This window comes from Pseudophryne corroboree, chromosome 5 (assembly GCF_028390025.1).
Source record: "Pseudophryne corroboree isolate aPseCor3 chromosome 5, aPseCor3.hap2, whole genome shotgun sequence".
Lineage (NCBI taxonomy): Eukaryota > Metazoa > Chordata > Amphibia > Anura > Myobatrachidae > Pseudophryne > Pseudophryne corroboree.
In genome coordinates, this window is record NC_086448.1 from 17801288 (window position 1) to 17818588 (window position 17301).

Sequence of the window (17301 nt, forward strand, 5' to 3'; positions counted from 1 at the left end):
GAAGGGTGGCAGCTGTAATGAACCACAGTGTCTTCATCTCCCCAGCACACTGCAGACACTCACCTGCTGCTTCAGCATGGCGATAGTAGTGTGAGCGTACACAGGCACCGATATATTCACAGACGCCGACGCATCTTCCACACCGACCTTCATGCTAGGGAGAGAGGAGAGAAGGAGGTACAGCTGGTTATTACACAGCCAGGCGTATACTGACAGGGTACAGGCAGCTTATTACACAGCCAGGCATACACTGATGGGGTACAGGCATCTTAATACACAGCCAGGAGTATACTGATGGGGTACAGGCAGCTTAATACACAGCCAGGAGTATACTGATGGGGTACAGGCAGGTTATTACACAGCCAGGCGTATACTGCTGGGGTACAGGCAGGTTATTACACAACCAGGCGTATGCTGATGGGGTACAGGCAGGTTATTACACAGCCAGGAGTACACTGACGGGGTACAGGCAGCATAATACACAGCCAGGAGTATACTGATGGGGTACAGGCAGGTTATTACACAGCCAGGCGTATACTGATGGGGTACAGGCAGGTTATTACCACAACCAGGCGTATACTGATGGGGTTGAGGCAGGTTATTACACAGCCAGGCGTAAACTGATGGAGTACAGGCAGGTTATTACACAACCAGGCGTATACTGATGGAGTACAGGCAGGTTATTACACAGCCAGGAGTACACTGACGGGGTACAAGCAGTTTAATACACAGCCAGGCGTATACTGATGGGGTACAGGCAGGTTATTACACAGCCAGGCGTATACTGATGGGGTACAGACAGGTTATTACACAACCAGGCGTATACTGATGGAGTACAGGCAGATTATTACACAGCCAGGAGTACACTGACTGGGTACAGGCAGTTTAATACACAGCCAGGCGTATACTGATGGGGTACAGGCAGGTTATTACACAGCCAGGCGTACACTGATGGGGTAGAGGCAGGTTATTACACAGCCAGGTGTATACTGATGGGGTAGAGGCAGGTTATTACACAGCCAGGTGTATACTGATGGGGAAGGGAAAACACGAACCAGATTTCATTCTTCGGGTAGCAGATCTGCTTTAGCTGGATCTGAACAGGAATTCTTTGTCTCGCCAACTCCACGGCGTACTGAGCAGCCATTTTCTGATCCCCACTCTCTATGGATCTGCTGAGCCGCATCACCAAATCCTCTGAAACAAAACACACAGCAATCACACAATCCTGTAACATTCCCCGGTATAACATAGCGCACTTACACTACAGCTATTCCCCTGTATAACACAGCGCACTTACACTACAGCTATTCCCCTGTATAACACAGTGCACTTACACTACAGCTATTCCCCTGTATAACACAGCGCACTTACACTACAGCTATTCCCCTGTATAACACAGCGCACTTACACTACAGCTATTCCCCTGTATAACACAGCGCACTTACACTACAGCAGGGGTGTCAAAGACAAGGCCCGCGGGCCAAATCCGGCCCGCCAGACCTCGTCTGATGGCCCGCGGTGCCGCCGCCATGAAACCCCCTTCTCCCGAGTGCCCAGCTCGGGGGGGGGGGGGGGGGGTTTCGCGGAATGACGCGATTGCGTCGTGACGTCACGGCGCAAACGCGTCATTCAACGAAACCCCGTCGGAGGAGGGAGAAGGGAGCCGCGCAGACGAGGAGGGAGAGGCGGCTGAAGAGCGGCGAGAACCGCTTCAAATGTAAGTCAGCCCCTCTCCCTTCCTCTCTTTCTCTCTCTCTCCCTCCTTCCACCACCTGCCGCAATGTGTAAAATGGGGACCTGTGCCTGCCGCTATGTGTAAAATGGGGACCTGTGCCTGCCACAATGTGTAAAATGGGGACCTGTGCCTGCCACAATGTGTAAAATGGGGACATGTACCTGCCGCTATGTGTAAAATGGGGACCTGTACCTGCCACAATGTGTAAAATGGGGACCTGTGCCTGCCACAATGTGTAAAATGGGGACCTGTACCTGCCGCTATGTGTAAAATGGGGACCTGTGCCTGCCACAATGTGTAAAATGGGGACCTGTGCCTGCCACAATGTGTAAAATGGGGACCTGTACCTGCCGCTATGTGTAAAATGGGGACCTGTGCCTGCCACAATGTGTAAAATGGGGACCTGTGCCTGCCACAATGTGTAAAATGGGGACCTGTACCTGCCGCTATGTGTAAAATGGGGACCTGTGCCTGCCCCAATGTGTAAAATGGGGACCTGTGCACTATAAAAGGGGGCACATGGCTGGGCACTATAAAAGGGGGCACATGGCTGGGCACTTTAAAAGGGGGCAGATGGCTGGGCACATATAAGGCAGGTGGAGCGGTAAATTTTGGATAGACCTACAGATACAACCGGCCCTTTGATGGGGACCAAACTGCTGATGCGGCCCCCGATGAATTTGAGTTTGACACCCCTGCACTACAGCTATTCCCCGGTATAACACAGCGCACTTACACTACAGCTATTCCCCTGTATAACACAGAGCACTTACACCATCCTATAGCTATTCCCCTGTATAACACAGTGCACTTACACCATCCTATAGCTATTCCCCTGTATAACACAATGCACTTACACTACAGCTATTCCCTGGTATAACACAGCGCACTTACACTACAGCTATTCCCCTGTATAACACAGCGCACTTACACTACAGCTATTCCCCGGTATAACACAGCGCACTTACACTACAGCTATTCCCCTGTATAACACAGTGCACTTACACCATCCTATAGCTATTCCCCTGTATAACACAATGCACTTACACTACAGCTATTCCCCTGTATAACACAGCGCACTTACACTACAGCTATTCCCCTGTATAACACAGTGCACATACACTACAGCTATTCCCCTGTATAACACAATGCACTTACACTACAGTTATTCTCCTGTATAACACAGTGCACTTACACTACAGCTATTCCCCGGTATAACACAGTGCACTTACACTACAGCTATTCCCCTGTATAACACAGCACACTTACACTACAGCTATTCCCCTGTATAACACAGCGCACTTACACTACAGCTATTCCCCTGTATAACACAGTGCACATACACTACAGCTATTCCCCTGTATAACACAATGCACTTACACTACAGCTATTCTCCTGTATAACACAGCGCACTTACACTACAGCTATTCCCCTGTATAACACAATGCACTTACACTACAGCTATTCCCCTGTATAACATAGTGCACTTACACTACAGCTATTCCCCTGTATAACACAGTGCACTTACACTACAGCTATTCTCCTATATAACACAGCGCACTTACACTACAGCTATTCCCCTGTATAACACAGCGCACTTACACTACAGCTATTCCCCTGTATAATACAGTGCACTTACACTACAGCTATTCTCCTATATAACACAGCGCACTTACACTACAGCTATTCCCCTGTATAACACAGCGCACTTACACTACAGCTATTCCCCTGTATAACACAGCGCACTTACACTACAGCTATTCCCCTGTATAACACAGCGCACTTACACTACAGCTAATCCCCTGTATAACATAGCGCACTTACACTACAGCTATTCCCCGGTATAACACAGCGCACTTACACTACAGCTATTCCCCTGTATAACACAGCACACTTACACTACAGCTATTCCCCTGTATAACAGTGCACTTACACTACAGCTATTCCCCTGTATAACATAGCGCGCATACACTACAGCTATTCCCCTGTATAACACAGCGCACTTACACTACAGCTATTCCCCTGTATAACACAGCGCACTTACACTACAGCTATACCCCTGTATAACACAGCGCACTTACACTACAGCTATTCCCCTGTATAACACAGCGCACTTACACTACAGCTATTCCCCTGTATAACATAGCGCACTTAAACCATCCTATAGCTATTCCCCGGTATAACACAGCGTACATACACTACAGCTATTCCCCTGTATAACACAATGCACTTACACTACAGCTATTCCCCTGTATAACACAGTGCACTTACACTACAGCTATTCCCCTGTATAACACAGTGCACTTACACTACAGCTATTCCCCGATATAACACAGTGCACTTACATCATCCTACAGCTATTCCCTGCATAACACAGCACACTTATACAGAGGAATAGCTTTCGGATGGTGTAACACAGCGTACTTACACCATCCTACAGCTATTCCCCGGTGTAACATAGTGCACTTACACCATGCTACAGCTATTCCCCTGTATAACACAGCGCACTTACACTACAGCTATTCCCCTGTATAACACAGCGCACTTACACTACAGCAATTCCCCTGTATAACACAGCGCACTTACACTACAGCTATTCCCCTGTATAACACAGTGCACTTACACTACAGCTATTCCAAGGTATAACACAGTGAACTTACACTACAGCTATTCCCCTGTATAACACAGTGCACTTATACCAGCATACAGCTATTCCCCTGTATAACCTATCGCACTTACACTACAGCTATTCCCCGGTATAACACAGCGCACTTACACTACAGCTATTCCCCTGTACAACACAGTGCACTTACACCATCCTATAGCTATTCCCCTGTATAACACAATGCACTTACACTACAGCTATTCCCCTGTATAACACAGTGCACTTACATTACAGCTATTCTCCTATATAACACAGCGCACTTACACTACAGCTATTCCCCTGTATAACACAGCGCACTTACACTACAGCTATTCCCCTGTATAACACAGCGCACTTACACTACAGCTATTCCCCTGTATAACACAGCGCACTTACACTACAGCTATTCCCCTGTATAACACAGCGAACTTACACTACAGCTAATCCCCTGTATAACATAGCGCACTTACACTACAGCTATTCCCCGGTATAACACAGCGCACTTACACTACAGCTATTCCCCTGTATAACACAGCACACTTACACTACAGCTATTCCCCTGTATAACAGTGCACTTACACTACAGCTATTCCCCTGTATAACACAGCGCACTTACACTACAGCTATTCCCCTGTATAACACAGCGCACTTACACTACAGCTATACCCCTGTATAACACAGCGCACTTACACTACAGCTATTCCCCTGTATAACACAGCGCACTTACACTACAGCTATTCCCCTGTATAACATAGCGCACTTACACCATCCTATAGCTATTCCCCGGTATAACACAGCGTACATACACTACAGCTATTCCCCTGTATAACACAATGCACTTATACTACAGCTATTCCCCTGTATAACACAGTGCACTTACACTACAGCTATTCCCCTGTATAACACAGTACACTTACACTACAGCTATTCCCCGGTATAACACAGTGCACTTACATCATCCTACAGCTATTCCCCTGCATAACACAGCACACTTACACAGAGGAATAGCTTTCGGATGGTGTAACACAGCGTACTTACACCATCCTACAGCTATTCCCCGGTGTAACATAGTGCACTTACACCATGCTACAGCTATTCCCCTGTATAACACAGCGCACTTACACCATGCTACAGCTATTCCCTGGTATAACACAGTGCACTTACACCATGCTACGGCTATTCCCCAGTATAATACAGTGCACTTTCACTACAGCTATTCCCCTGTATAACACAGCGCACTTACACTACAGCTATTCCCCTGTATAACACAGTGCACTTACACTACAGCTATTGCCCTGTATAACACAGCGCATTTATACTACAGCTATTCCCCTGTATAACACAGTGCACTTATACTACAGCTATTCCCCTGTATAACACAGCACACTTACACTACAGCTATTCCCCTGTATAACACAGTGCACTTACACTACAGCTATTCCCCTGTATAACACAGAGCACTTACACCATCCTATAGCTATTCCCCTGTATAACACAATGCACTTACACTACAGCTATTCCCCGGTATAACACAGTGCACTTACACTACAGCTATTCCCCTGTATAACACAGCGCACTTACACCATCCTATAGCTATTCCCCTGTATAACACAATGCACTTACACTACAGCTATTCCCCGGTATAACACAGTGCACTTACACTACAGCTATTCCCCAGTATAACACAGTGCACTTACATCATCCTACAGCTATTCCCCTGTATAACACAGCGCACTTATACAGGGGAATAGCTTTCGGATGGTGTAACACAGCGTACTTACACCATCCTACAGCTATTCCCCGGTATAACATAGTGCACTTACACCATCCTATAACTATTCCCTGGTATAACACAGTGCACTTACACCATGCTACAGCTATTCCCTAGTATAATACAGTGCACTTACACTACAGCTATTCCCCTGTATAACACAGCGCACTTACACTACAGCTATTCCCCTGTATAACACAGTGCACATACACTACAGCTATTCCCCTGTATAACACAATGCACTTACACTACAGCTATTCTCCTGTATAACACAGCGCACTTACACTACAGCAATTCCCCTGTATAACACAGCGCACTTACACTACAGCTATTCCCCTGTATAACACAATGCACTTACACTACAGCTATTCCCCTGTATAACATAGTGCACTTACACTACAGCTATTCCCCTGTATAACACAGTGCACTTACACTACAGCTATTCTCCTATATAACACAGCGCACTTACACTACAGCTATTCCCCTGTATAACACAGCGCACCTACACTACAGCTATTCCCCTGTATAACACAGTGCACTTACACTACAGCTATTCTCCTATATAACACAGCGCACTTACACTACAGCTATTCCCCTGTATAACACAGCGCACTTACACTACAGCTATTCCCCTGTATAACACAGCGCACTTACACTACAGCTATTCCCCTGTATAACACAGCGCACTTACACTACAGCTAATCCCCTGTATAACATAGCGCACTTACACTACAGCTATTCCCCGGTATAACACAGCGCACTTACACTACAGCTATTCCCCTGTATAACACAGCACACTTACACTACAGCTATTCCCCTGTATAACAGTGCACTTACACTACAGCTATTCCCCTGTATAACATAGCGCACATACACTACAGCTATTCCCCTGTATAACACAGCGCACTTACACTACAGCTATTCCCCTGTATAACACAGCGCACTTACACTACAGCTATACCCCTGTATAACACAGCGCACTTACACTACAGCTATTCCCCTGTATAACACAGCGCACTTACACTACAGCTATTCCCCTGTATAACATAGCGCACTTAAACCATCCTATAGCTATTCCCCGGTATAACACAGCGTACATACACTACAGCTATTCCCCTGTATAACACAAATGCACTTACACTACAGCTATTCCCCTGTATAACACAGTGCACTTACACTACAGCTATTCCCCTGTATAACACAGTGCACTTACACTACAGCTATTCCCCGGTATAACACAGTGCACTTACATCATCCTACAGCTATTCCCTGCATAACACAGCACACTTATACAGAGGAATAGCTTTCGGATGGTGTAACACAGCGTACTTACACCATCCTACAGCTATTCCCCGGTGTAACATAGTGCACTTACACCATGCTACAGCTATTCCCCTGTATAACACAGCGCACTTACACTACAGCTATTCCCCTGTATAATACAGTGCACTTACACTACAGCTATTCTCCTATATAACACAGCGCACTTACACTACAGCTATTCCCCTGTATAACACAGCGCACTTACACTACAGCTATTCCCCTGTATAACACAGCGCACTTACACTACAGCTATTCCCCTGTATAACACAGCGCACTTACACTACAGCTAATCCCCTGTATAACATAGCGCACTTACACTACAGCTATTCCCCGGTATAACACAGCGCACTTACACTACAGCTATTCCCCGGTATAACACAGCGCACTTACACTACAGCTATTCCCCTGTATAACACAGCACACTTACACTACAGCTATTCCCCTGTATAACAGTGCACTTACACTACAGCTATTCCCCTGTATAACATAGCGCGCATACACTACAGCTATTCCCCTGTATAACACAGCGCACTTACACTACAGCTATACCCCTGTATAACACAGCGCACTTACACTACAGCTATTCCCCTGTATAACACAGCGCACTTACACTACAGCTATTCCCCTGTATAACATAGCGCACTTAAACCATCCTATAGCTATTCCCCGGTATAACACAGCGTACATACACTACAGCTATTCCCCTGTATAACACAATGCACTTACACTACAGCTATTCCCCTGTATAACACAGTGCACTTACACTACAGCTATTCCCCTGTATAACACAGTGCACTTACACTACAGCTATTCCCCGATATAACACAGTGCACTTACATCATCCTACAGCTATTCCCTGCATAACACAGCACACTTATACAGAGGAATAGCTTTCGGATGGTGTAACACAGCGTACTTACACCATCCTACAGCTATTCCCCGGTGTAACATAGTGCACTTACACCATGCTACAGCTATTCCCCTGTATAACACAGCGCACTTACACTACAGCTATTCCCCTGTATAACACAGCGCACTTACACTACAGCAATTCCCCTGTATAACACAGCGCACTTACACTACAGCTATTCCCCTGTATAACACAGTGCACTTACACTACAGCTATTCCCAGGTATAACACAGTGAACTTACACTACAGCTATTCCCCTGTATAACACAGTGCACTTATACCAGCATACAGCTATTCCCCTGTATAACCTATCGCACTTACACTACAGCTATTCCCCGGTATAACACAGCGCACTTACACTACAGCTATTCCCCTGTACAACACAGTGCACTTACACCATCCTATAGCTATTCCCCTGTATAACACAATGCACTTACACTACAGCTATTCCCCTGTATAACACAGTGCACTTACATTACAGCTATTCTCCTATATAACACAGCGCACTTACACTACAGCTATTCCCCTGTATAACACAGCGCACTTACACTACAGCTATTCCCCTGTATAACACAGCGCACTTACACTACAGCTATTCCCCTGTATAACACAGCGCACTTACACTACAGCTATTCCCCTGTATAACACAGCGAACTTACACTACAGCTAATCCCCTGTATAACATAGCGCACTTACACTACAGCTATTCCCCGGTATAACACAGCGCACTTACACTACAGCTATTCCCCTGTATAACACAGCACACTTACACTACAGCTATTCCCCTGTATAACAGTGCACTTACACTACAGCTATTCCCCTGTATAACACAGCGCACTTACACTACAGCTATTCCCCTGTATAACACAGCGCACTTACACTACAGCTATACCCCTGTATAACACAGCGCACTTACACTACAGCTATTCCCCTGTATAACACAGCGCACTTACACTACAGCTATTCCCCTGTATAACATAGCGCACTTACACCATCCTATAGCTATTTCCCGGTATAACACAGCGTACATACACTACAGCTATTCCCCTGTATAACACAATGCACTTACACTACAGCTATTCCCCTGTATAACACAGTGCACTTACACTACAGCTATTCCCCTGTATAACACAGTACACTTACACTACAGCTATTCCCCGGTATAACACAGTGCACTTACATCATCCTACAGCTATTCCCCTGCATAACACAGCACACTTACACAGAGGAATAGCTTTCGGATGGTGTAACACAGCGTACTTACACCATCCTACAGCTATTCCCCGGTGTAACATAGTGCACTTACACCATGCTACAGCTATTCCCCTGTATAACACAGCGCACTTACACCATGCTACAGCTATTCCCTGGTATAACACAGTGCACTTACACCATGCTACGGCTATTCCCCAGTATAATACAGTGCACTTTCACTACAGCTATTCCCCTGTATAACACAGCGCACTTACACTACAGCTATTCCCCTGTATAACACAGTGCACTTACACTACAGCTATTGCCCTGTATAACACAGCGCATTTATACTACAGCTATTCCCCTGTATAACACAGTGCACTTATACTACAGCTATTCCCCTGTATAACACAGCACACTTACACTACAGCTATTCCCCTGTATAACACAGTGCACTTACACTACAGCTATTCCCCTGTATAACACAGAGCACTTACACCATCCTATAGCTATTCCCCTGTATAACACAATGCACTTACACTACAGCTATTCCCCGGTATAACACAGTGCACTTACACTACAGCTATTCCCCTGTATAACACAGCGCACTTACACCATCCTATAGCTATTCCCCTGTATAACACAATGCACTTACACTACAGCTATTCCCCGGTATAACACAGTGCACTTACACTACAGCTATTCCCCGGTATAACACAGTGCACTTATACAGGGGAATAGCTTTCGGATGGTGTAACACAGCGTACTTACACCATCCTACAGCTATTCCCCGGTATAACATAGTGCACTTACACCATCCTATAACTATTCCCTGGTATAACACAGTGCACTTACACCATGCTACAGCTATTCCCTAGTATAATACAGTGCACTTACACTACAGCTATTCCCCTGTATAACACAGCGCACTTACACTACAGCTATTCCCCTGTATAACACAGTGCACATACACTACAGCTATTCCCCTGTATAACACAATGCACTTACACTACAGCTATTCTCCTGTATAACACAGCGCACTTACACTACAGCAATTCCCCTGTATAACACAGCGCACTTACACTACAGCTATTCCCCTGTATAACACAATGCACTTACACTACAGCTATTCCCCTGTATAACATAGTGCACTTACACTACAGCTATTCCCCTGTATAACACAGTGCACTTACACTACAGCTATTCTCCTATATAACACAGCGCACTTACACTACAGCTATTCCCCTGTATAACACAGCGCACCTACACTACAGCTATTCCCCTGTATAACACAGTGCACTTACACTACAGCTATTCTCCAATATAACACAGCGCACTTACACTACAGCTATTCCCCTGTATAACACAGCGCACTTACACTACAGCTATTCCCCTGTATAACACAGCGCACTTACACTACAGCTATTCCCCTGTATAACACAGCGCACTTACACTACAGCTAATCCCCTGTATAACATAGCGCACTTACACTACAGCTATTCCCCGGTATAACACAGCGCACTTACACTACAGCTATTCCCCTGTATAACACAGCACACTTACACTACAGCTATTCCCCTGTATAACAGTGCACTTACACTACAGCTATTCCCCTGTATAACATAGCGCACATACACTACAGCTATTCCCCTGTATAACACAGCGCACTTACACTACAGCTATTCCCCTGTATAACACAGCGCACTTACACTACAGCTATACCCCTGTATAACACAGCGCATTTACACTACAGCTATTCCCCTGTATAACACAGCGCACTTACACTACAGCTATTCCCCTGTATAACACAGCGCACTTACACTACAGCAATTCCCCTGTATAACACAGCGCACTTACACTACAGCTATTCCCCTGTATAACACAGTGCACTTACACTACAGCTATTCCCAGGTATAACACAGTGAACTTACACTACAGCTATTCCCCTGTATAACACAGTGCACTTATACCAGCATACAGCTATTCCCCTGTATAACCTATCGCACTTACACTACAGCTATTCCCCGGTATAACACAGCGCACTTACACCATCCTATAGCTATTCCCCTGTATAACACAATGCACTTACACTACAGCTATTCCCCTGTATAACACAGTGCACTTACATTACAGCTATTCTCCTATATAACACAGCGCACTTACACTACAGCTATTCCCCTGTATAACACAGCGCACTTACACTACAGCTATTCCCCTGTATAACACAGCGCACTTACACTACAGCTATTCCCCTGTATAACACAGCGCACTTACACTACAGCTATTCCTCTGTATAACACAGCGAACTTACACTACAGCTAATCCCCTGTATAACATAGCGCACTTACACTACAGCTATTCCCAGGTATAACACAGCGCACTTACACTACAGCTATTCCCCTGTATAACACAGCACACTTACACTACAGCTATTCCCCTGTATAACAGTGCACTTACACTACAGCTATTCCCCTGTATAACATAGCGCACTTACACTACAGCTATTCCCCTGTATAACACAGCGCACTTACACTACAGCTATTCCCCTGTATAACACAGCGCACTTACACTACAGCTATACCCCTGTATAACACAGCGCACTTACACTACAGCTATTCCCCTGTATAACACAGCGCACTTACACTACAGCTATTCCCCTGTATAACATAGCGCACTTACACCATCCTATAGCTATTCCCCGGTATAACACAGCGTACATACACTACAGCTATTCCCCTGTATAACACAATGCACTTACACTACAGCTATTCCCCTGTATAACACAGTGCACTTACACTACAGCTATTCCCCGGTATAACACAGTGCACTTACATCATCCTACAGCTATTGCCCTGCATAACACAGCACACTTACACAGAGGAATAGCTTTCGGATGGTGTAACACAGCGTACTTACACCATCCTACAGCTATTCCCCGGTGTAACATAGTGCACTTACACCATGCTACAGCTATTCCCCTGTATAACACAGCGCACTTACACCATGCTACAGCTATTCCCTGGTATAACACAGTGCACTTACACCATGCTACGGCTATTCCCCAGTATAATACAGTGCACTTTCACTACAGCTATTCCCCTGTATAACACAGCGCACTTACACTACAGCTATTCCCCTGTACAACACAGTGCACTTACACCATCCTATAGCTATTCCCCTGTATAACACAATGCACTTACACTACAGCTATTCCCCTGTATAACACAGTGCACTTACACTACAGCTATTCCCCTGTATAACACAGCGCACTTACACTACAGCTATTCCCCTGTATAACACAGCGCACTTACACTACAGCTATTCCCCTGTATAACACAGCGAACTTACACTACAGCTAATCCCCTGTATAACATAGCGCACTTACACTACAGCTATTCCCCGGTATAACACAGCGCACTTACACTACAGCTATTCCCCTGTATAACACAGCACACTTACACTACAGCTATTCCCCTGTATAACAGTGCACTTACACTACAGCTATTCCCCTGTATAACACAGCGCACTTACACTACAGCTATTCCCCTGTATAACACAGCGCACTTACACTACAGCTATACCCCTGTATAACACAGCGCACTTACACTACAGCTATTCCCCTGTATAACACAGCGCACTTACACTACAGCTATTCCCCTGTATAACATAGCGCACTTACACCATCCTATAGCTATTCCCCGGTATAACACAGCGTACATACACTACAGCTATTCCCCTGTATAACACAATGCACTTATACTACAGCTATTCCCCTGTATAACACAGTGCACTTACACTACAGCTATTCCCCTGTATAACACAGTACACTTACACTACAGCTATTCCCCGGTATAACACAGTGCACTTACATCATCCTACAGCTATTCCCCTGCATAACACAGCACACTTACACAGAGGAATAGCTTTCGGATGGTGTAACACAGCGTACTTACACCATCCTACAGCTATTCCCCGGTGTAACATAGTGCACTTACACCATGCTACAGCTATTCCCCTGTATAACACAGCGCACTTACACCATGCTACAGCTATTCCCTGGTATAACACAGTGCACTTACACCATGCTACGGCTATTCCCCAGTATAATACAGTGCACTTTCACTACAGCTATTCCCCTGTATAACACAGCGCACTTACACTACAGCTATTCCCCTGTATAACACAGTGCACTTACACTACAGCTATTGCCCTGTATAACACAGCGCATTTATACTACAGCTATTCCCCTGTATAACACAGTGCACTTATACTACAGCTATTCCCCTGTATAACACAGCACACTTACACTACAGCTATTCCCCTGTATAACACAGTGCACTTACACTACAGCTATTCCCCTGTATAACACAGAGCACTTACACCATCCTATAGCTATTCCCCTGTATAACACAATGCACTTACACTACAGCTATTCCCCGGTATAACACAGTGCACTTACACTACAGCTATTCCCCTGTATAACACAGCGCACTTACACCATCCTATAGCTATTCCCCTGTATAACACAATGCACTTACACTACAGCTATTCCCCTGTATAACACAGTGCACTTACACTACAGCTATTCCCCGGTATAACACAGTGCACTTACATCATCCTACAGCTATTCCCCTGTATAACACAGCGCACTTATACAGGGGAATAGCTTTCGGATGGTGTAACACAGCGTACTTACACCATCCTACAGCTATTCCCCGGTATAACATAGTGCACTTACACCATCCTATAACTATTCCCTGGTATAACACAGTGCACTTACACCATGCTACAGCTATTCCCTAGTATAATACAGTGCACTTACACTACAGCTATTCCCCTGTATAACACAGCGCACTTACACTACAGCTATTCCCCTGTATAACACAGTGCACATACACTACAGCTATTCCCCTGTATAACACAATGCACTTACACTACAGCTATTCTCCTGTATAACACAGCGCACTTACACTACAGCAATTCCCCTGTATAACACAGCGCACTTACACTACAGCTATTCCCCTGTATAACACAATGCACTTACACTACAGCTATTCCCCTGTATAACATAGTGCACTTACACTACAGCTATTCCCCTGTATAACACAGTGCACTTACACTACAGCTATTCTCCTATATAACACAGCGCACTTACACTACAGCTATTCCCCTGTATAACACAGCGCACCTACACTACAGCTATTCCCCTGTATAACACAGTGCACTTACACTACAGCTATTCTCCTATATAACACAGCGCACTTACACTACAGCTATTCCCCTGTATAACACAGCGCACTTACACTACAGCTATTCCCCTGTATAACACAGCGCACTTACACTACAGCTATTCCCCTGTATAACACAGCGCACTTACACTACAGCTAATCCCCTGTATAACATAGCGCACTTACACTACAGCTATTCCCCGGTATAACACAGCGCACTTACACTACAGCTATTCCCCTGTATAACACAGCACACTTACACTACAGCTATTCCCCTGTATAACAGTGCACTTACACTACAGCTATTCCCCTGTATAACATAGCGCACATACACTACAGCTATTCCCCTGTATAACACAGCGCACTAACACTACAGCTATTCCCCTGTATAACACAGCGCACTTACACTACAGCTATACCCCTGTATAACACAGCGCACTTACACTACAGCTATTCCCCTGTATAACACAGCGCACTTACACTACAGCTATTCCCCTGTATAACATAGCGCACTTAAACCATCCTATAGCTATTCCCCGGTATAACACAGCGTACATACACTACAGCTATTCCCCTGTATAACACAAATGCACTTACACTACAGCTATTCCCCTGTATAACACAGTGCACTTACACTACAGCTATTCCCCTGTATAACACAGTGCACTTACACTACAGCTATTCCCCGGTATAACACAGTGCACTTACATCATCCTACAGCTATTCCCTGCATAACACAGCACACTTATACAGAGGAATAGCTTTCGGATGGTGTAACACAGCGTACTTACACCATCCTACAGCTATTCCCCGGTGTAACATAGTGCACTTACACCATGCTACAGCTATTCCCCTGTATAACACAGCGCACTTACACTACAGCTATTCCCCTGTATAATACAGTGCACTTACACTACAGCTATTCTCCTATATAACACAGCGCACTTACACTACAGCTATTCCCCTGTATAACACAGCGCACTTACACTACAGCTATTCCCCTGTATAACACAGCGCACTTACACTACAGCTATTCCCCTGTATAACACAGCGCACTTACACTACAGCTAATCCCCTGTATAACATAGCGCACTTACACTACAGCTATTCCCCGGTATAACACAGCGCACTTACACTACAGCTATTCCCCTGTATAACACAGCACACTTACACTACAGCTATTCCCCTGTATAACAGTGCACTTACACTACAGCTATTCCCCTGTATAACATAGCGCGCATACACTACAGCTATTCCCCTGTATAACACAGCGCACTTACACTACAGCTATTCCCCTGTATAACACAGCGCACTTACACTACAGCTATACCCCTGTATAACACAGCGCACTTACACTACAGCTATTCCCCTGTATAACACAGCGCACTTACACTACAGCTATTCCCCTGTATAACATAGCGCACTTAAACCATCCTATAGCTATTCCCCGGTATAACACAGCGTACATACACTACAGCTATTCCCCTGTATAACACAATGCACTTACACTACAGCTATTCCCCTGTATAACACAGTGCACTTACACTACAGCTATTCCCCTGTATAACACAGTGCACTTACACTACAGCTATTCCCCGATATAACACAGTGCACTTACATCATCCTACAGCTATTCCCTGCATAACACAGCACACTTATACAGAGGAATAGCTTTCGGATGGTGTAACACAGCGTACTTACACCATCCTACAGCTATTCCCCGGTGTAACATAGTGCACTTACACCATGCTACAGCTATTCCCCTGTATAACACAGCGCACTTACACTACAGCTATTCCCCTGTATAACACAGCGCACTTACACTACAGCAATTCCCCTGTATAACACAGCGCACTTACACTACAGCTATTCCCCTGTATAACACAGTGCACTTACACTACAGCTATTCCCAGGTATAACACAGTGAACTTACACTACAGCTATTCCCCTGTATAACACAGTGCACTTATACCAGCATACAGCTATTCCCCTGTATAACCTATCGCACTTACACTACAGCTATTCCCCGGTATAACACAGCGCACTTACACTACAGCTATTCCCCTGTACAACACAGTGCACTTACACCATCCTATAGCTATTCCCCTGTATAACACAATGCACTTACACTACAGCTATTCCCCTGTATAACACAGTGCACTTACATTACAGCTATTCTCCTATATAACACAGCGCACTTACACTACAGCTATTCCCCTGTATAACACAGCGCACTTACACTACAGCTATTCCCCTGTATAACACAGCGCACTTACACTACAGCTATTCCCCTGTATAACACAGCGCACTTACACTACAGCTATTCCCCTGTATAACACAGCGAACTTACACTACAGCTAATCCCCTGTATAACATAGCGCACTTACACTACAGCTATTCCCCGGTATAACACAGCGCACTTACACTACAGCTATTCCCCTGTATAACACAGCACACTTACACTACAGCTATTCCCCTGTATAACAGTGCACT

At 45.2% G+C, this 17301-nt stretch overlaps 1 protein-coding gene across 1 annotated transcript in view; it reads right to left on the minus strand.

The window, feature by feature from the left end:
• SHARPIN (SHANK associated RH domain interactor) overlaps positions 1-17301 on the minus strand; it is a 91360-nt gene that overhangs the window by 19141 nt on the left and 54918 nt on the right. The window contains exons 4-5 of the mRNA XM_063921109.1: positions 1056-1197; positions 64-154 (exon numbers count right to left, since the gene is read on the minus strand). Of these exons, the coding sequence (XP_063777179.1) occupies positions 64-154; positions 1056-1197 (233 nt within the window). The remainder of the gene's footprint in view (positions 1-63; positions 155-1055; positions 1198-17301) is intronic.